We start from the raw sequence: 21541 nt of genomic DNA, 5'->3' as shown, positions 1-21541 counted from the left end.
GGTGTAAATTTGAAGAAGAAAATTTCTCGAAAAATTTTCGATTTGGTTCATTTTTCATTTATTTTTTTTTTTTACTTAATTTCTCGATTTTATTAAATTATAAAAATTATTAAGTATTAATTTATATTTAGCAGTTTAATTATTTATTAAATTATTAAATTATTATCTAGGTATTTATTTTATTTACCCATTTTATTAATTTATAAAAATTGTTATTAATAAAAAATAAGAAAAAGAAAATTCTTCAAAAATCAATTTTTCAATTTTATTTATTTTCATTTTTTTATTTTATTCATCAGTTTTATTAATTATTAATTTATAAAAATTATTATTAATATTGGTATTTTAATATCATTTTTCAAAATAAAAATTAGTTTTTGCATAAATTATCATCTCTAGAAATTATCTTTTAATTAATTTTTCAAAATAATAATTAGTTTTTCCATAAATTATTTATCTTCTCTAGAAATTAACTTTTAATTAATTTTTCAAAATAATAATTAGTTTTCGCATAAATTATCTTCTCTCTAGAAATTAATTTTTATACTTGACAGATAGGTATACACTAAAATCATGTATAGAAATAATTTTTTGTTTTTAGAACAAAAAAATTATATTATTTTCTAAAAATGATCATTTCGGAACGTATGAGAAAATAAAAATTGTTGCTCAAAATATTAATTAAAAAAAAAAAACAATTTTTTTGTTCTAACAATAAAAAATTATTTCCATACACGATTTTTTAAGTTGCCAAGTAAATAAATTAATTTCTACAGAAGATAATTTATGCAGAAAATAATCATCTTTTGTAATTAGTTTAAGGAAACAAGAAAAACTTGGATGTTTAACAATTTAATGCTACGCACTTATATTTACAGCTAATAATATTTCACAAAATAATATGATTACTTTAACCAGTTTTAGCATGCGTGTACTGAGATTTAAATTAACATATGTATAATAATAAGAGGAGAAGAAGAAAAAGAAAATTTAAAAGGATTTTTATTTTTTAGCTCGCAATAAAAACTAATTATATTGTTAGTTAATAATTACAATATTATTAATTCGTCAAAAAATATTTCGCATCTTTTTCTTCTGGAAAATTCAATTAAAATAAAAATTTTAATCAAATAATAGAAAGTGAAATTAAAATGAAAAAAAATGCTTCTCTTTTCCTTTTAAAAACTTTTATGAAAATAAAAATTAGAAAAAAGTTATTAAGAATTTTTAATTAAATTTAAAAAAAAAAGTAAAAATGAAAAAAAAATTTTGTCAATCACAATTTTTCGTCAATGAAGAGTTATAATTATAAATATTATTATAAATGTTAATATAAAATAAATTTCATTCCATGTCATTAAATTTAATGAAAAATCTAAAGTAATTAAAAAATGTAATGAAAAAAATATAATCCATTTAATGTTTAATATATTCATTACTGGATTCTTAAATATATTTTTAACGTATACATAAAAAAGATGTATTTTCAAAGATCAAAATCTTAATTCTGTAAAATATACGTTCGCGATATTCTACATTTTTGTTTCGAAAAAAAATTTCTGAAGTCATCAATGGCAGAGATATTTTAAACATACATCATCCAACAACTGTACATAATGAATATTCATTTCTCATTTTTGTCACCCTTTGGATATTCATTTATTACTCATACTAATATGGTCAGCATAAGCAACAGGTGGTGTTTCAGATTTTTTTTTCATGTTATTTGATTGTAATTAATTTGTTCTTATTGCTTTATTTTTCTTTAATTTCTGTCATGAATAATTTATTCATTCTGGAAATTAACAATAAAAAGAAAAATCAAGCCAACGAAGGTAAAATAATTGATGTACTAATAAAAGTTTAACAAGCAAAAAATTTCATGTCCAACAGGTATTATTTTAGAGGGAGAATTTTTTTGTATTAACATATATATATATATAATAATTCACTTCCTTTTCTTTAATAAATAATAATTTTTTCTATTATTAGGTAATTAATAATTCAATAAAAAAATTTGAACAATTAATTAATTAATTATCTTTAGTATTATAATTAAGAATTATACAATTTAATAAATAATAGTTAACCAACAATTTTTTTAGCAATACATAATTTTTTTAGCAATAAGTAATTATTTATTAACTAATAATGAATTATTTATTAACTACTATTGAATTATTTAAGGAATTATTAATTAATTAACTATAAGTTTATTAATAATTCGTTGTATTGTAATAGAGATTATTTGCAGGTTAATAAATAATTATTTACTAAGTAACAATTAATTATTTACTTATTTATACTTTATTAATTAAGAAATTAATTAAATATAATTAAATATTAACTAATTAATTATTTGCAGTATTATAATAGAGAATTTTTGAAATTTAATATATATTTAATTATTTATCAAGAGATAATTAATTACTCAATGCTATATAATAATCGTAAATTTTAAGTAATAAATATTAATTAATTATTACTTATTAAATGATTAATTCATAATCGTTACTTATTTAATTTTTATTTCATAATGGTTATTTATTAAATAATAAATTCATAATTATTAAATTATTAGTTAATATTTATTTATTAACATTAATATTATTAATATTATTAATATTATTTATTAATAATTATTTATTCTCCATTAAAATACTGCGGATTATTCATTAACTAAGATTTGAAATTTCATTATTTAATTAATTATTATTAAATTAAATATTTAAAATAATTATTTATTTGTAAATTCAGAAGATTTTTTAAAAACTAATTTGATTTGTAAATAATTAATTCACCACAGTTCTACATAAAAATGAGTTTTTTTTTTGTCTAAATAAATAAATAATGATATCATAATTATTTATTAATTTAAAATTTGTAATAAAAAATTTATTATTAATAACAATTATTAAACATCTCTTATTTTTAAAATCAATTATTTATTTAATAAATAATAAGCGATGTTGAAAAATAAATTGTTAATAAAATTTTATGCAAATCAAATGAATTTTAATAAAAAAAAATTATTTGAACCAATAATTTCCGTACTTGAAGCAATTTAATTGATTTGATTAATTTTTATTATTTAATTTATTTAAATGAAAACTATTTGATTTAAGTAAATATTTAGTTGACAATAGACAACTAATAATTGTTTATTAGAATCAAATAAATTTTTTTTCAGTGCAGTAATAATAAAATAATTTTTTTTTAATTGCCTAATAGATTAATTTTTAAAAATTAATTTGATTTGTAAATAATTAATTCACCACAGTTCTATATAATAATGAGGTTGTTTTTTGTCTAAATAAACAAATACTGATATAATAATTATTTATTTATTTAAAATTTGTAATAAAAAAATTAATTATTAATAACAATTATTAAAAATCTCTTATTTTCAAAATCAATTATTTATTTAATAAATAATAAGCAATGTTGACAAATAAATTGTGAATAAAATTTTTTCAAATCAAAAGAATTTAAAAAAAAAATTATTTATGAACCAATAATTTCCGTACTTGAAGCAATTTAATTGATTTGATTAATTTTTATTATTTAATTTATTTAAATGAAAACTATTTGATTTAAGTAAATATTTAGTTGACAAAAGACAAGTAATAATTGGTTATTAGAATCGAATAAATTTTTTTTTCAGTGCAGCAGTAATAGAATAATTTTTTTTAAATTGTATAGATTAATTAAAAGCAAAATAATTCTTGAAATTTGTCGATAATTTCCATTAATTAATTAGTGAAACAGTTACTAAATATTGACAATCATTATTTAGTGTTGAATTGTTATTAAAATTGTCAATAAAATGAAAAAGATTCCGTAAGATAAAATAAAATGATAAAATGCAAATTTAAATTAATTAATAAAATAATATTAATTAATAAAAATAATAAATAGTAATAGTTAGTAAAATGATGATAATTATTAAAATAGTGAAAAGGGATAAAATTATAATTATTAAAATAGTAAAAATTAATAAAATCATAATATTTATCAAAATAGTAAAAGTTGATAAAATGATAATTAAAATAATAATTAAAATAGTAAAATTTAATAAAATGATAATAATTAAAATAGTAAAAGTTAATAAAATGATAATAATTAACAAAATTAATAACTTAAATTCTAAAAACGACAAAGGAAGAAGGTTGGGAAGATGATTTGTTTTTGAAAAACATAAAACAAGTTATTTTGTAATGAAAATTGATAATATTTTATTATAACATATTCTTCTTTTTAGAGAAATAAATCAAGAGAAAATTTCAATATCTCAAGAGACAATTATATATCATATATATATATAATAATAATAATAAAACACTATTAGCATAGAATGAGTTTTCTCAACAAATGTAACAAGAAAAAACGAACTTTCTCAAATTTTTTTTAAATTATACAGTATAAAAACAATATTTTTTTTTCTTTCCATCAAAAAAGTATGAGAAAATCATATATATAATTATATAACATCAGGTACAACAACAAAGATTCCCTATCACAGACATCACTTAAAGCTTCATCACTCTTTCCTCCTTCATCAAATATTATAACAACAATTGCAGATAAAAAAAAATTACACAATGTTATTAAAGAGAAAAGTTTTGAAGAAAAAAATTCTTCTTTTTTTTCACATATAATATGGAAGACTCGTTTAAACTGCGTGCTCCTCTACTGTCACATCTCTCCGACGGCATTCGTTTACCACGAAGTAGATTTTTCAAGAAAAATGTAGAACCAAATTTTGCAACATCCCTATTGCAAACTGGAGAAAATTCCTCTTCACCATGGTCGCCAAACAGATGATGATGATAATTCCGAATCACCCGATTGGCTCATCTCACTCATTGGACTTTGTGGTGGTGTGTAAATTTGTGGCATATTTACAATGATTTTTGTTGTTGGTGATGCTGTAACTGTTGTTGTTGCTGTTGTACCTTGTTGATGATCCTTGACAGTTGGTCCCTCCAAACGTCGAAGACAACCGCCAAGATGTCTCATGAGTTGTGCACCAGCAGCAGGATGAACAGCGGCAGCAACGGGTGTTGATAAAAATGTTGACACCTCTTGTGCACACTGCGTGAAACCGTCACGAAAACGATTTGCATAACTATTCTCTGGTGTTAATGTCAAACGACGTGCTGCTCTCAATGTATGAAGATGTCGCACTGTCAATTCGAGAATATCAGCTTTCTCCAATTTTGCGACATTCTCACCCTCGGCTTGTAGTGCTGTGACCATCAAATCCTTTAATTCGTCCAAACAACGATTGATTCTTGCTCTACGTTTACGCTCCAACATTGGTTTCATCACTTTTCTGTATTGATAGGTCCTCGACACTGGCTCCTCGTACTCCATACCACCGACAGCAGTGTAACTCGTGTGTGGTGCCATTTCTGTTATTATTCACAAAAGAAAACAAAACACTGTTTTCTTAAAAATCCGTTTAAAGTTTGAACACTTGTTTCAAAACTGTTTAGAATTGTTTCAAACTGTTTACGATTGTTGTAAACTTGAATGTCTTAAACACTGTTCCGAAAACAAACACTTCGATAATTTTTAAGAAGAGAGAACTTTGCGCCGAGATCGGAACTGTTTGAGTTGTGAATGGTTTCTGAATGTCAGTGGGGAGCGATGGGGAATATATAGGCGGTGGTTGGTTTGCGTCCCCACTAGTTGGGCGAATGTGGTGATGGTGGGGATATGTGTATTGGACCCAGAAGGATGAGTGATGGGGGAGGGTAGAGGGGTAGAGTGCTGCTGCTGCTGCTGTTGCTATTGAAGGCAACCACCAGGCCGGAGAGCGTATCGTGGGAAGCTCGCGGGCCAGAACGTTCCCACAGCGCCTAAGGCAGCCCTCTGCGGGGCCCGAGGTTGTGAGGGGTCAGGAGAAGTAAGGGAATTTTCGAAGGCATTGAGAGCGACCGACACACCTGCACCCTTCTTGTGGCACCATGTTATACTATACACACATATATAATAATATCGGGCCACGTCATTGCCTAACACGCCGGGGGACGATGAGTTGAGGAGCTTTTTATTTTTTTTTCTCTCTCTCTGTGAAAGGTGACGCGCGACCAGCACGAGAATGCCTCGCGCGCCTTCTATAACTTTGTCCTTTATATTGTTCATCTTCCTTGATTTTTATTTTGGAAAATTCTGATCTAAAAGATGAAGAAAAAAGAACAAAAGATTAAGAACTACGTTCTTAATCCTTTTGTTCTTTTTTCATTTTCTTTTGGTTCTTCTCCTTTACATCATAATTTTTGTTATGCTTCTGCTGAAAAGTGACGAAAAAACAGATGATTTTCTACTTCTTCATCATCTTCTTCTCCTTCTTGGTTTTTGAAAAAAAAAATTTTCTGTTGTTTCTGCTGGAAAGTATGTTGAGAAACAACTGATCTTCCTCATCATCATCATCTTCTTATTCTACTTCTTTAAATCATAATTTTTCTGATGTTTCTGCTAATCTTTCTGCCGAAACAACAACTGATCTTCTTTTTCTTTTCCTTCTTCTTCTTCATCTTCTGTAAATGACAATTTTTCTGATGTTTCTACTGAAAAGTGACAAAAAGACTAATGGATTTTCTTCTTCATCATCTTCTTCTCTTTCTTGTTTATTAAATAAAAATTTTTCTGTTGTTTCTGCTGAAAAATGCCTAAATACAACTGATATTTTCCTCATCTTCTTCTCCTTTTTTAAATCACAAAGTTTTGATGTTTCTGCTAATTTTTATGTTGAAACAACAGCTGATCTTCTTTTCCTTCTTTCTTCTTCTTCATCTTCTGTAAATCATAATTTTTTCTATGTTTCTGCTGAAAAGTGCCAAAAATACAATGGATCTTCTTCTTCATCATCTTCTTCTCCTTCTTGTTCATTAAATAAAAATTTTTCTGTTGCTTCTGCTAAACAGTTCCGAAAAACAGCTGATCTTCTTCTTCACCTTCTTCTCCTTCTTTAAACCACAATTTTTTCTGATTTTTCTGTCCTAAAAACCGATGATCTTCATTTTCTTTTCCTTTTTTTCATGTTCTTTAAATAACAAATTTTCTAATGTTTCTGCTGAAAAAAATACCAAAAACTACTACTAAATTTGAAAAAGATAATAAATTTTGTTCATTCGAACGAAACTTTTGCTCAATTCTTATCTAAAAAAAAATAATCTGAAACAATTTACATGCGAATTTAATAATTTTACTTATTCATTTACTAATTTTACTAGTGAGGCGAAGCCTCCCTAGTAAAATTAGTAAATAAATAACAATAGAATAATTAAATAAATAAAATTACTGGTAATAAAATTAATTTGAGAAGAAATGAAAAAAAAATAAAAATTCAAAGAATAATTTCAGAAAAGTAGTTTTTTTCGACTACAGAAGAAAAAAATATATTGAAAATGATGACACTCGCGATGAAATGAAAGCTGTCGTTTCCACTCACCGGCGCACGCGACTTAATGACGCGAATGATATTTCTGCGGATATAAATATATATAGGCAGCAAGTTGATCGCACGAGCTACTGGCCAGATCAAATCGCGATAGCTCATGTTTTACCATTAACCTTATCTACACACACTTATCTCCAACGTTGATCTTTCCAGTCATCAGCAAACTTAACACATTAAATTTTAATCATTTTTCCAAAATTAATTCAAAATTCCGGCGTTAATTCAAAAAAATGACTCAAAAAATAATTATTTATTCAAATAAAATTATATTTACTTCAAATAAAATGTTTCTCTGGGTATAATTATACAGTTATTTTTCAATTTTTTTCATTCAATTAAAAAAAAAATAAATTTTATACCGAAAATTAATTCCAAGCATTAATTAAATATTTTCTTTAAGAAAACAATTACGAATACAATAATTGAAAGTGTACGATGTAAAAAACGAGAGAAAATTTTTAAGCGACATTTATTATATACTAAACAGAGAGAAAAAATAAATAAGTGGACAATAAAAAAGATGTCTCTTCATTTTTATAATACTATAGATTTTTTCTTTTTTCTTGGTCCAGAAGAATTTGAAAGTCGAAAGATTTACAGCAACGCAGTCAAGTTTCAGAGAACACGAACTTTTGTGAGTTTTATGCGATTTTTTACGATCATTCTAGTTTTGAAAATACAGTATTGGTCCTGAGAATTTATTAGTTGAAACAAAAATCAGATAAAAATCTACCAATTAACTTACGACCTACCCTGTGTTTATATAGTTTTTTCAAAAAAAAGAAGAAGAACAGAAGAAAGCAACGTACCATATAACGACATTCATTAAATTGTCCCCATGAAATTAACACTCGAAGATTATAAATTAAAGTCGGACATTTTTTTATTACTCAAAAATAAAAAGTCTGAAAAAAAACAATTTGGCAAATTTTATATTTGTTTTAATTTATCTTTTCTATTTTTCAATAAAGTATAATTAATTAAATAATTAAATTATAATGAAGTAGAGAGCTTTTTATTTTTCTTTTCAGTTTATTTATTTTATTTTTCTTTCTATCAAAATATTAAATAAAATTTTATTCTATTAATAAATAAAATAAATATTAAAAAATAGAAAAGTAGAATTAATTATTTTTTCAATTCTAACAATTAATGTCAGTTGTAAAAAATTATTTAATCTATAATTAAATGCAGTATAGTAATAATAGTCACATAAACAGGAAATTGGTAAAAATGATTTTCAAGTTTGACTTTAAATGGTGAAATATATTAGAAGAGTAAATAATGTGAAGAATATGGAGAAAGCCACAAGCAGAGAGGATGAGAAAAAGTGTTTGGTCATTTCTCTCTATTCTTCTCTTTAAGGATGGAATTAACAAAAGTTTTGCATTTTGACTTTAAAAGGTCGTAAATAACATTTTGGACCAACGAACGCAGGTCCATTGTGTGGTATTGGACGCTAAGAAAACCAAATATCTTGTTGGGCAAAACTTGAATAATCATTGTATATAGGTTTCACTAAATCTTAAACAAAAGAAAACAAAAAAAAAAGAAAAGAAAAAGAAAAAAAGAGGAAGAAGAAGAAAAACAAATATTGTCTAGACAACCTGTGGAATTATTAACGTTTTTTTTCCAAAATCATTTCTTTGCTTTGTAAAATCATTTACACTTGAAAGGAAAGTTTCGAAATATTTTTTTTCCACTCTCAAAAAGAGTTGGGAAAAAATATTTTACAAATAAATGTTTTATTTAAATTAAAGAGACTTTCTATTTTATGTTGAATAAAAATTTGGTATTTGTTTGTTTTGGAGCTTTGTTTGAACTGTTTATTTGTTACAAATAAAAATGTTATTTGTCTTAAAAAAAATGTATTTGTTTTTAGAAAAAATTTATTTGTTTTTAAAAAAAATTTATTTGTTTCAAATAAATATTTTTTTGGTGTAAATAAAATCTTTACGTGAATCAAATTATATTTCTTTGATTTAAATGAAAATTTCTTTCCGTCAAATAAAATCTTCATACGAACCAAAAGTAAAATTTATTTAAATAAAAAATTTTTTAGGCAAATAAAATTTTTTAAAGGTTTTTTGGTGTAAATAAAATATTGAATTAAATAAAAATTTCTTTCGGCCAAATAAGTGTTCTTAGAGTCAGATAAAAATTTTTTCAGACAAATGAAATTCATTCGAGTCAAATAAAATTTCATTTACGCACATAAATTATTTTTTAGTCAAATAAAACTTCTTTTACGCAAATAAAATTTTTTTGAATCAAATAAAATATACTGTGTTGAGTCAAATAAAACATCATTCAGTCAAATAAAAAATCTCTGAGTCAAATAAAATTTATTCGACTAGAATAAAATATCTTTGAGTCAAATAAAAATTTCTTGCACTTAAAGAAAATATTTTTGAGTCAAATAAAGTATCTTTGAGTCAAATAAAGTATCTTGAGTTCAAATAAAATATCTTTAAATCAAATAAAATATCATTCAGTCAAATATAAAATGTCTATGAACCAAATAAAATATCATTCAGTCAAGTATAAAATGTCTATGAACCAAATAAAAATTTCTTGCACTTAAAGAAAATATTTTTGAGTCAAATAAAATATCTTCGAATCAAATAAAATATCTTTGAGCCAAATAAAATATCTTTGAGTCAAATAAAACATTTTTGAGTAAAATAAAATATTTTTGAGTCAAATAAAATATTTTTGAGACAAATAAACTATCTTCAAATCAAATAAAATATTTCTGAGTCAAATAAAATATTTTTGAGTTGAATAAAATATCTTTGAGCCAGAAAAAATATCTTCGAGTCAAATAAAATATCCCTGAGTCAAATAAAATTAACTTACAACAAAAAACCTTCTTATATTCTACCCAAAAACATGCAATTCACTCAAAAACTATATAATAACAAAAAAAAAATTACAACTTTTTTCCACAAACAATGGTTGCAATTTACAAAAGCAATATCCGACTATAGATAATAAAACAGAGAAAAATTTAAAATCATTAAAAAGAGAGAAAAAAAACCTCCACATATAATGGAGCGGTTATGTAAAGAGGAATAATTTTTTTTTCTTCCTTCGCACGCAGTGAAAACAAAATGTTGTCTAGGAGAGTTAGGCGAAAAAAAAAAACTCTTTTTCATAGATCGACAAAAACAGGTTCGATTAACATGTAAAAGATACGATAAATCAATGCATCGACAAGACCTGCTATCTCCATGATCGATAAATATAATTGCTTCGGGAAGTTATAATCAATGCGCACAAGGGCCTTTTAGCCATAAAAGTGTGAGAAGAAATTCTGGTTTTATAAAAAATTTTATCCCTCATTTTTTTTTCTTTTTGCTCGCATGAAAACAAAACAAAAAAAATACGATCATATTCAACACGCTACATTCTTGTTTTTAATGTTTTATATGCACGCACGCGTTAGTAAAGCGTGAATAAATAAATAAATAAATATATTTTTCGCAATTGTTTAATATTTTATTATTAATTTTAATTTTTTATTATTATTATATTATTATTCGACTATTATTTTATTATTATTATTCGAATATTATTTTCTTATTATTATTCGAATATTATTTTATTATTATTATTTAATTTTATTCTCGAATAAAAATATTCACCTCCGGTGGGATTCGAACGCATGACAAATTTACGCTCGTCAATGCCTTAACGACTACGGCCAACACGCGTTCTAATATTTTACTATAATAAATATTTTGTAATTTTGTAATTTTAATTGTTTACTATTTGTTTGGTATGTATTTGTTTTAATTTGATCAATTAGTTAATTTCTATTTAATTATTTGCTACTTTGATACAGTAGTTAAATTATTTATTTATTGAAACTCAATTATTTATTTATTTATTGAAATTCAACCAAGTAAAGTTCAATTTATGACTAAAATTTAGAAATAAAAAAAAACTATGAAATAAAGAAAATTGCACACGAGGGGAATTGAACCTACGACCTACTGACTAAGAGGCTAACGCTCTAACCACTATGCTAACGTCGCGTTACTTTATTACGTATTATAATTTAATTTTACCATTGCTAAAGAACATTTTTTCGTTTCATTCTCCTTTACTATCATGACTCCATTATTATTAAATAATTAAATAGAGGATTAATAAACAAAATAAGTAAAAAAATTTAATAAAAAACTTCTAGAAAAAAGTAAATTTTTCTCTAAAAATAAAAATAGTGAATTTTTAATTATTTTCGAGTGGAATAAATTATTGTGCCTCATGCTATTTATAAATATAATTTTGTTTACATTCTTCAACGTAGTATGATTAACTGAAAATTTTTTTTTCGTTCTCCTTCGTGAATGCATCATAACAAAATCGAATTTTATATATGCACAATATTGTAAAGTATAGTAGTTGCTGTTGTTTTGAAAAAAAAAGGTTTGCATCCGATACAATGTTGGTACCCGCATTATTCTCTCTCTATGCGCTCTCTTGACACTAAATTCGAAACATCCGACCACACCACATGAAGCTTGTTGTTAATAATAATTTCGCAGGCTGATGAAGCGTGCGGAACCGTACAGTGTTTTGTTGCTTGGATCGTGCAATGAGTACAGTAATTACATTGATTGGTCATTTGAGCCGGATGCGATTCAACATCAAAACAAGCTTTATCCGCGCGTATACTTATTGCATACGCGGCAGCGGGACGTCCCCATACGTGCAATTACAGGCACGCTATATAATATTGGCACTGTTTGCCAATATATTTATATATAGATATACTTATTTGGCAGCAAGGAGAAAAAAATATACGAGAAACAATTTTTTTTATTCAATGATGGAGACAAAAAAATGCGAGTCTTTAATTTTTATATCAACAGAGTCAATATATATGTTATGATCGACTGGCGAGAATTCGAAAATGCGGTTAATGTAAACAAACAATAATAATAAATATAAATAAACAATGATAAATATAAATAAACAATAATAAATATAAAGAAAAAATAGTAAATATAAACAAATAAATATAAATAAACAATAATAATAAATATAAATAAACAATGCTGTTTCTAACAATTGACAGTAACAATAAGGACTATTTATTTCAAAAAATTTTAGTATTTAAAAAATAATAATAATTCACAATTCTTATTTCAAACACAAAGAAAAAAATAAATAAACAATATTAATAAATATAAATAAACAATAATAATATAGTTAATAATGATATAATAATATAATTTATAATAATGAACAACAATCTTTATACCAATTGTTACTAAATTTTTTATAACAATTATACATTTCAATTGTCTCTAAAAATTGTTTTTAACAATTATTATTAATTTCAGATCAGTTTCTAACAAATTCAAAAATTTATATTAATTGTTATAAACTTATATAATTTGTTTCTAACAATTATTTATAATAATTTTTTCTACCAATTTTTTTGAAAAATAAACTTATCATTACTAACAAATAAGTTTAACAAATAAGAAAATTTGTATTAATTGCTATAAACTTATATCAATTGTTTCTGACAATTTTTTATAACAATTATTTCTAGATTTTATAACAATTATTTGTAGAAATTTTTTCTAAAAATTGTTGGTAATAGTTACTATTAACAACAAATCAGTTTTAAAGAAATTAAAAAATTTATATTGATTGTTATAAACTTAAGTTTATTTTTTCATATAATTTTTTAAACCAATATTTATATCTATTGTTTCTAACAAATTTAAAAATTTAGATTTATTGTTATAATCTTATATCAATTGTGTCTGAAAATATTTTTTAAATATTGTTTATAACAATTGCACGTTGATTCAGGCGAATGGGCGCAAACCTATTTTAATTATTTATTATTGTTATTTATTATTTTAATGGTTTTATTATTTTTATTTGTTTTTGTAAGAATAATAATAATAATAATAATAATAATAATAATAATAATAATAATAATAATTATTATTATTATACTTATAATCAATATAATAAAACAAATAAGTTTATAACAATTAAAATAATTTTTTTAATTTGTTATAAACAATTTATATAAATAATATTGTTCTAAAAAATTGTTAGAAACAAGTTACATAAGTCTATAACAATAAATATAATTTTATAAACTTCTTTGAAACTGATTTGTTATTAATAATAACTGTTACAAATAATTTTTAGAAACAATAGTCATAAACAATAATAAAAAACTATTTTTAGAAACAAATTATAATTTTTTAGAAATAAGTTGCAAACAATTTATAAACTTATGTTTATAACAATTAAAACAAATTTTTAAATTTCTTAGAAACTGATTTGTTATTAATAATAACTATTACCAACAAATTCTTGAAACAATTATTTATATCAATTTTTTCTAACAAATTAAAATAATTATTTTAATTGTTATAAACTTATGTCAATAACTTCTAAAAATAGTTTTTAAATATTTTTTATGACAATTGTTGTTAAAAATTATTTTTTACAGTTATTATTTATAACAGATTAGTTTATAAAACATTAAAAAATTGATATTGATTATTATAAATTATTAAAATTTTTTCTAATAATTTTTTAAGACAATTATTTGTATCAATTGTTTTTAAAATTAGTTTATAACAGTTTATTATTTATAAAAAAAAGCAATTTTAAAGAAATATAAAAATTTATTTTTATTGTTATAAAGTTAGGTAAATTGTTTCTAACATTTTTTAGAAGAATTATGTATATCAATTGTTTGTAACAAATTGTTTATAACAATTGTTCATAAAAATTGTTTAATTGTTATAAACTTATATGAATTGTTTTCGAAAATAGTTTTTTAATATTGATTATAACAATTGTTTCTAAAAATTGTTTATAATAATTATTTATTCTGTTTCAATTAATTGTTTCTAACAATTGATATTAAAAATAAGAACTATTTATTTTAAAAAATTTAAGTAGGTATCTAAATAATAATTAATAATAACAAATAATAACAATTAATAATAATTAATTAAAATGATAAAAATTATTATAAAAATTATTATTTTGTATTATTTGCACTTATTTTGTATTATTTTATATTATTTTGTATAAAACTGTAAATATTTGTTTAATATTTAGAAAATTTAATTTTAATAATTTAAAAGCAAATAACACTTTTAAAAAATACACTAAAAATCCATTAATAGTATATGATTATTTACAGGCAATTTTTGACCAATTATTACAGTTCCTGACTACTGTATATACTCCCGGAGGTACAGAAATTTTACCAAATTATCACATCGTTTCTTTGTAAATAATTGGCCCTCAGATTAACAATTTTTTTTTTTTTTTTTTTTTGATATTGCAACCTTCACATCTTGATAATTTCACTTCAATTTTCTCAACCACGCCCCGAAATTTCTCGTCGAAATATATACGCGAGAGAGCCTCTCATTTGAAAATTTGTCACACCTTTCAATTTAAGCTTCAAAAAAGGAGAACATGTGTCAATTTTTTATTCAAATTTCCTTTTTTCATCTCACTTTCCTGTAACATCAGAAATAAAAATTTAAATAAAAAAGAATAAAATAAATTTTTTTTTTTAATTTTCGAATAAAAAGTCCCTTTTTTGTATTCTCTTTTATTTAATTATTTATTTATTTACAATGTCTCCGCGGTCAAAAGAGATATTTAAAAATAATTTTGTAAATTATCGAAAAAAATCAATTTGAAAGAACTGTTAATTAATTTTTCGGGAAAAGGCCATAAAAGACATGTAATTTTACGAGCAGATAAAATCGCAGTTTCTTTTTCTTTTCAATTCCTGAATAAGAGAGAAAAAAGAAAAATTGAAATTAGGGTCTTCAGACTGCTTGGAATTGCAAATAAATTTTCTGCATCTTCAATATAAATATACGAAAGAAATATGTGTTACTCATTTTTTTTTCTCCAAATATTTATTCTTTAAATAACAGTTTGTAAGATGCGGCAGTGATGCCGTGTATTTACAGAGAGACGTTTTCAAAATATTCTTTATATATACCCGTGAGCGATATATATGTTAAAATCATTGTTGGGAAGAAAGTCATTACAAATGCTATACATTGTATGGCAGAAAATTGTAGGTTTGCAACAATTTCTCTTTCTCTGTTCGGAAAAAAAATGAGCCCTCTATACTTTTTAACAGGCGCAATGAAATTATAATCAAGTGTTCAACATTTCACTTTTCATTCAATATATATGACATGTGAAATAATAAGAAAAAGAAAACAAAATTTAAAACTTAATGTAAAATCATTTTTGGTAATTTTTGGGTTGCGGTTGAAAAAGCGAATTCTAAATTGGGACATTTGTTCATAAGCCATGCGCGCACCTTTATGATAAAAGCGCGTATACAATTTAATATTTTTAGGTGAAACGCTCCATATATTCTACATTGTATGTGCAACCATGTAATTCTCTAATGGAATGTAATTTCACACAATTTCTATATATAATTATTTAATTTCGTAAATTTTTCAAAAAGAAAAAGATGTTTGAAAACTTTAAAAATCTCTCTATAATTTACACGAAATTTTTTATTCAGTTATTTTCTTTCTTCTTTAGTATAAATATGGATGCATAATTTTACAATTTATACCTATACATTGTATGTCTGTTAAATGTTTAAAGTAAGAAAAAAGTTTAACATTATTCTCTCTGTAATTAATATAAAAATATTTTAATATAAATAATATAATATAAAATATAAAATAAATAATAAAATAATATAACTAAAATATAAAATAAATAATAAAATACAATAAAAAAATATGAATTTTCGAATTTTTGAAGTCTTTATTAAGATATAAGCTGCTTTCGCGCATTTATTTTGAATTAAATATTTTTACGAGAAAAAAATGAATAAGTGAAATTGCAAATTCATAATTTCCTTAAGGAAAACATTGAAAAAAAAATTGTATTTTATATATAAGTTATGTAAATGTGCCTTCAATTAAAAATATTTACATTAATCAAAGATGAATTATCATATATTATGCAGCGTTTTTTTTTTAATTTTTTTTTTTTTTGGGAAATTTTCTATATAAAAATATATCCAAACCGAACTTTCGAAAATGTTCTCGTAAAAGAAACTGTTTTTCGAATTAATTTTCGCCGACAATTTATTATTATCATACTTAAGGGATAAGTGTTCGAAAATTACTCTCTCTCTCTCTCTCTTTCTTTCTCGTAACTAAAAAAAATTTTTTCAAGACAACTTAAGGGTATTTGAAACATTTTAGAAAAAATATTTTAGAACACAAGTTTGGCTTAGATTTTTGAAAAAATTTTAATAATTCAAATTCTTCAGAAATTAATTCAATTTTTTAATATATTTAATTAATTATTAAAAACAATGTATTTACAGACGAATTTTAGTTAAAAACACTAAAAAAAAATTGAATTTTAGCGAAGTTACAAATAATTGCAAAAATTCAATTATTTTCAGAAGTAATAAAATTCTCTGCAAACATTTAATTCTTTCCATTTAATAATAAAAATTTCACAGGAATTCAATTATTTGCAAATTTTTTTATTAATTCCTTCACAGTGATTTAATTATTTTGACATAAATAATACAAAATTTTACAGGTATTCAATTATTTTTTTATAAGTAATAAAATTCATTTTCATAAATAATAAAACTCATCGCAAAATTTCAATTATTTTCAATACAATATTTAAGTTGAATTCCTCAAAAATTGTAATTATTCTTAAAAATTTTATTAAAATTCGTCAAAAGAATTCAATTATTTAAAAATTTTCTTATAAAATTTCTAGCAAAAATTTTAATATTTTGATAAATATTAAAATTCTTTTCAGGAATTCAATTATTTTTAATAATTTTAAAAAAAAGTTCTTTGAGAATTTTTAAGTATAATTTCAATAAAAGAATTTAATTAAACTTGTTCAAAAAAATGTATTCTACAGAATTGTTATAAGTTAAAAGTATTGAAATATTCAAATTGTCAAAGATTTCAATTAAAAACTTTTTCAAAATTCAATTATTTATAAAAATTCACGCTATAATGCTATTAATATTCAATTATTATTATCTAAAATTTTAACTAAAATTCATTTTTAAATTAATTTTTATTAAAAAATTCTACGAGAATTCAATTATTTAAGTATAGATACAAACAAAAATAATTTATTGAATAACTCAATGTTTCTTAAAATTCAATTCTCATAAAGAATTTTATCAACAAAATTTTAAAGAATTGAATTTTTTCAAAAAATTTCAATAAAATTTTCAAGAATAATTACATTTTTCGATGATTTCAATTAAAATTAAAATTTTTAAAAAGTTTGTAAATAGTTGAATTCCTGTGAAATTTTTATTATTTATAAAAATTATTAAATGTTTGCGTAGAATTCTATTAAAATTCTTTTTAAATAATTGAATTCTTTTGGACAATTTTATTAAAATAGTATAGATATTAAATAGTAGATATTAATTTATAGAAAATTTTTGAAAATAATTGAAATTTTATCAAGAATTTTATTAAAATTTTCAAAAATAATTTAACTTCGAAAAGGAATTTTATTATTTATAAAGATATAATTGAAATTTTTACGAGAGAATTCAAAATTGAACTCTGTTTTTAATTAAAATTCTTCTATATAAATCCATTATTTTTAATAATTAATTAAACATATATATTCCTATGGAAAAATAATAATGATTAAATATTTATTTAAAAATGAAGTTATCGATGTTTTCGAATAATTTTAAAATTAATGAAATTCGTAAATAAATGTAATAGAATATTTTTTTGAGTATATCTAATAATTTTTTTTAGAGTGAATCAGAATATTTAAGGTCAGGGAAAAAGTCAGAATTTTGGTTGGAAATCAGGAATAAAACAAAATTAAATTTTTATGTCTACCCTGAATTAGTAAACATTTTTAATAATTAAAATTTAAAGAGTTGCAATTAGTAGAAATATTTGATAGAAATTAATAGAATTACTATAAATTAAAATTATACTATTTATTAAATTAAATTAAATTAAATTAAATTAAATTAAATTTAGTCGACTTTTCTTACTAATTCCGATTTGGAGGCTAATTATAATGAGTTTAATCCAAATATTAGTTATTATTTATTTTACCTACTAAACTTTTCGTTCACTTTTTTCCACTTCGGAAAAAAAAAATTAATTAGTACTCTCTAAATTTGAATCAGTAAAAATGTTAACTAATTTGAATTAGTGACTGACTTTTTGCTTCAGAATTAATAAATTTTAGGTACTAATAAATTTTTTAGTATTTATTAGTAAAATTTACTAATTCTGAAGCAAAAAGTAAATCACAAATTTTATTAATAAATAATAATTTCTACTAATTTATTAATTTAAAAGCAAACAGTCAGTCACTAATTGAAATAAAAGTTAACATTTCTACTAATTTAAATTCAGAGAGTAAAATTTATAAATTTACAGTAAATAAATAAAAACAGAACAAATTAAAATATTTGAAAGAAAAAAATTCCAACGAACAATGTAAAATAGAAATGACAAAATCGACAAAACGTCTCGCAAAGTGGAACAAGAAGCAAAAGCGTCGGCCCGATGCTAATTCCAGAACGTGCTTCGCGCTCGTACCAAGCACTTCCGCAACTGATTCCATCCTTGTCAAATCACTGTCACCGTTGTCTTTGTCATTTTATTTCCATCTCTTTTATATCAATTTGATTCTCTTTCTCTCTCTCTCTTTTATTCTTGGCAAAACCGAGCGAGAATTTCTATTATATAAATATATGTATAACTATATTGAAACACAATGCAAACATGTGGCACACATATATATATATATAGCTTGGCTCCGAAATTCCTCGGGTGTACTCGTTGGCTCGTGCTACCGAACGTGGGAATATTCTCAGGCTTGGAAGCCGTTCTACTACCCCACCACACAAACACACACAAATCACAAATACAAGAATACAAGAGACGCGTTTGAGAAAAGTGCAAGGAATTATTATGTATATATAGAGAAGGAGAACTTACAGACACAGCTTGACTGTATAATTCACAGACGGATGATTGTGCCCGAGGGAGCCGAGTGTTCTCTTTTGTGTTTATGCGGAGAGAGAAAGAAAGAGAGTGAGGCCCACCGACGGGTAATGTAAAATGTAACCTTAGCACATCCCATTGCCGTACGTCTTATGCACATAATGCCAAGACCATTGTGTGTAGCACGGGCCACATTGTTAACTTGCCTTTGGACCTCTCTCTATATACTTCTATATTACTCATCTTGCTTACAACGAACCGAGCGAGCGAGCGAGCGAGGATGGATCCTTTTCTCACTAGATTTTCTTGCTTGGGAATTGAGAATTCAAACAGGAACCGTTTATACTTCATATTCTGCATTTTACACAAAGAATATTTTCTTTCTAGCACGCGATGTATTTTACTTCTTCGCCGCTTTTTTTCATTTTTTTAACTGCATTTTTCTTTCTTTCTTCCCACAAAGGGAATTTATTATTTTTATCTTGTTTTCTAAAATATTTTATTTATTTATTTAATACATAAGCCTATGGTCCTTATACTCTCTAAAATTCTAAATCTGAAAAAGTCCACTAATTTAAATTATATAGTTAAAAAGTTACTGTATACTATCACCCAGAGAAAAATTCTATTTAGACCAAATATATTTTAACTGCGAGTTAAATAAACGTATATTTGTCTCAGAACCAACCAGACATTTTATTTGTTTTAAATAAAAATTTTATTCGACATAAAGAAAACATATATTTGAGCCAAATAAAATTTTATATAAAGCAAATAAATTTTATTAAAAGCAAATAAAATTTACATGAAACAAATAAAAAGTCTAGTTGGTTCTGAGGCAAAAATACCTTTTCTCTATAGGTGTAATTCTTGGTAACTTTACACTAAAACTTTAGTAAAATATTTAAAACTATAGTAAATGAAATAGTAAAATTTTAGAACGATTTCATTATTTTAACTTAAAAAAGCTCTCTTAAAAGTATATCAAATTGAAACAAATTATGATACGAAATATTTGAAGTAAATTAAAAATTAATCAAACCATACGAAAAAAAATTAATATTTACCTATAAAGAAGTTACAAAAATTATTGCTGAAATTTAATTATTTTCAAAAGTAATAAAATTCTTCGCAGAAATTCAATTATGTTCAAAAATTTTTTAAAAATTCCGGTCAAATTTCAATTATCTTTATAAAAATAATAAAATTCTTCATCGAAATTCAAGTATTTTCAAAAATTTTAATAAATTTCTTGTCAAAATTTCAATTATCTTTAAAAATAATAAAATTCTCGTCAAAATTTTAATTATCTTTATAAATAATAAAATTCTTCTCTGAAATTGAATTATTTTCAAAAATTTTAATAAAATTCTTGTCAAAATTTCAATTATCGTTAAAAATAATAAAATTCTTCTATAAAATTCAATTATTTTCAAAATTTTTTTTAAAATTCTTGTCAAAATTTCACTAATCTTTAAAAATATTAAAATTCTTGTCAAAATTTCAATTATCTTTAAAAATAATGAAATTCCTGTCAAAATTTCAATTATTTTTAAAAATAATAAAATTCTTCTCTGAAATTGAATTATTTTAAAAAATTTTAATAAAATTCTTGTCAAAATTTCAATTATCGTTAAAAATAATAAAATTCTTCTATAAAATTTAATTATTTTCAAAATTTTTTTAAAAATTCTTGTCGAAATTTCACTTATCTTTAAAAATATTAAAATTCTTGTCAAAATTTCAATTATCTTTAAAAATAATAAAATTCTTGTCAAAATTTTAATTATTTTTAAAAATAATAAAATTCTTATCTGAAATTGCATTATTTTCAAAAATTTTAATAAAATTCTTGTCAAAATTTCAATTATCGTTCAAAATAATAAAATACAATTATTTTCAAAATTTTTTTAAAAATTCTTGTCAAAATTTCAATTATCTTTAAAAATAATGAAATTCTTGTCAAAATTTCAATTATTTTTAAAAATAATAAAATTCTTCTCTGAAATTGAATTAATTTTCAAAAATTTTAATAAAACTC

General features: G+C 22.7%; 2 protein-coding genes across 6 annotated transcripts in view; both read right to left on the bottom strand.

The window, feature by feature from the left end:
* The window catches only part of LOC122506050 (tubulin polyglutamylase TTLL4-like), a 369559-nt gene that overhangs the window by 7951 nt on the left and 340067 nt on the right, over positions 1 to 21541 (bottom strand). The window lies entirely within an intron of this gene.
* LOC122506056 (enhancer of split mbeta protein-like) lies at positions 4211 to 5638 on the bottom strand. The gene has a single exon (XM_043618034.1). The coding sequence runs from the start codon at positions 5410 to 5412 to the stop codon at positions 4801 to 4803; it is 612 nt and encodes a 203-aa protein (XP_043473969.1). The 5' UTR covers positions 5413 to 5638; the 3' UTR covers positions 4211 to 4800.

This window comes from Leptopilina heterotoma, unplaced genomic scaffold (assembly GCF_015476425.1).
Source record: "Leptopilina heterotoma isolate Lh14 unplaced genomic scaffold, ASM1547642v1 Lhet_39, whole genome shotgun sequence".
Classification (NCBI taxonomy): Eukaryota; Metazoa; Arthropoda; class Insecta; order Hymenoptera; family Figitidae; genus Leptopilina; species Leptopilina heterotoma.
This window is presented reverse-complemented; position numbering and strand designations above follow the sequence as displayed.

Bases quoted from the DNA above. Each gene is read 5' to 3' on its own strand.
- LOC122506056 (XM_043618034.1), bottom strand. From the start codon at position 5,412: ATGGCACCACACACGAGTTACACTGCTGTCGGTGGTATGGAGTACGAG.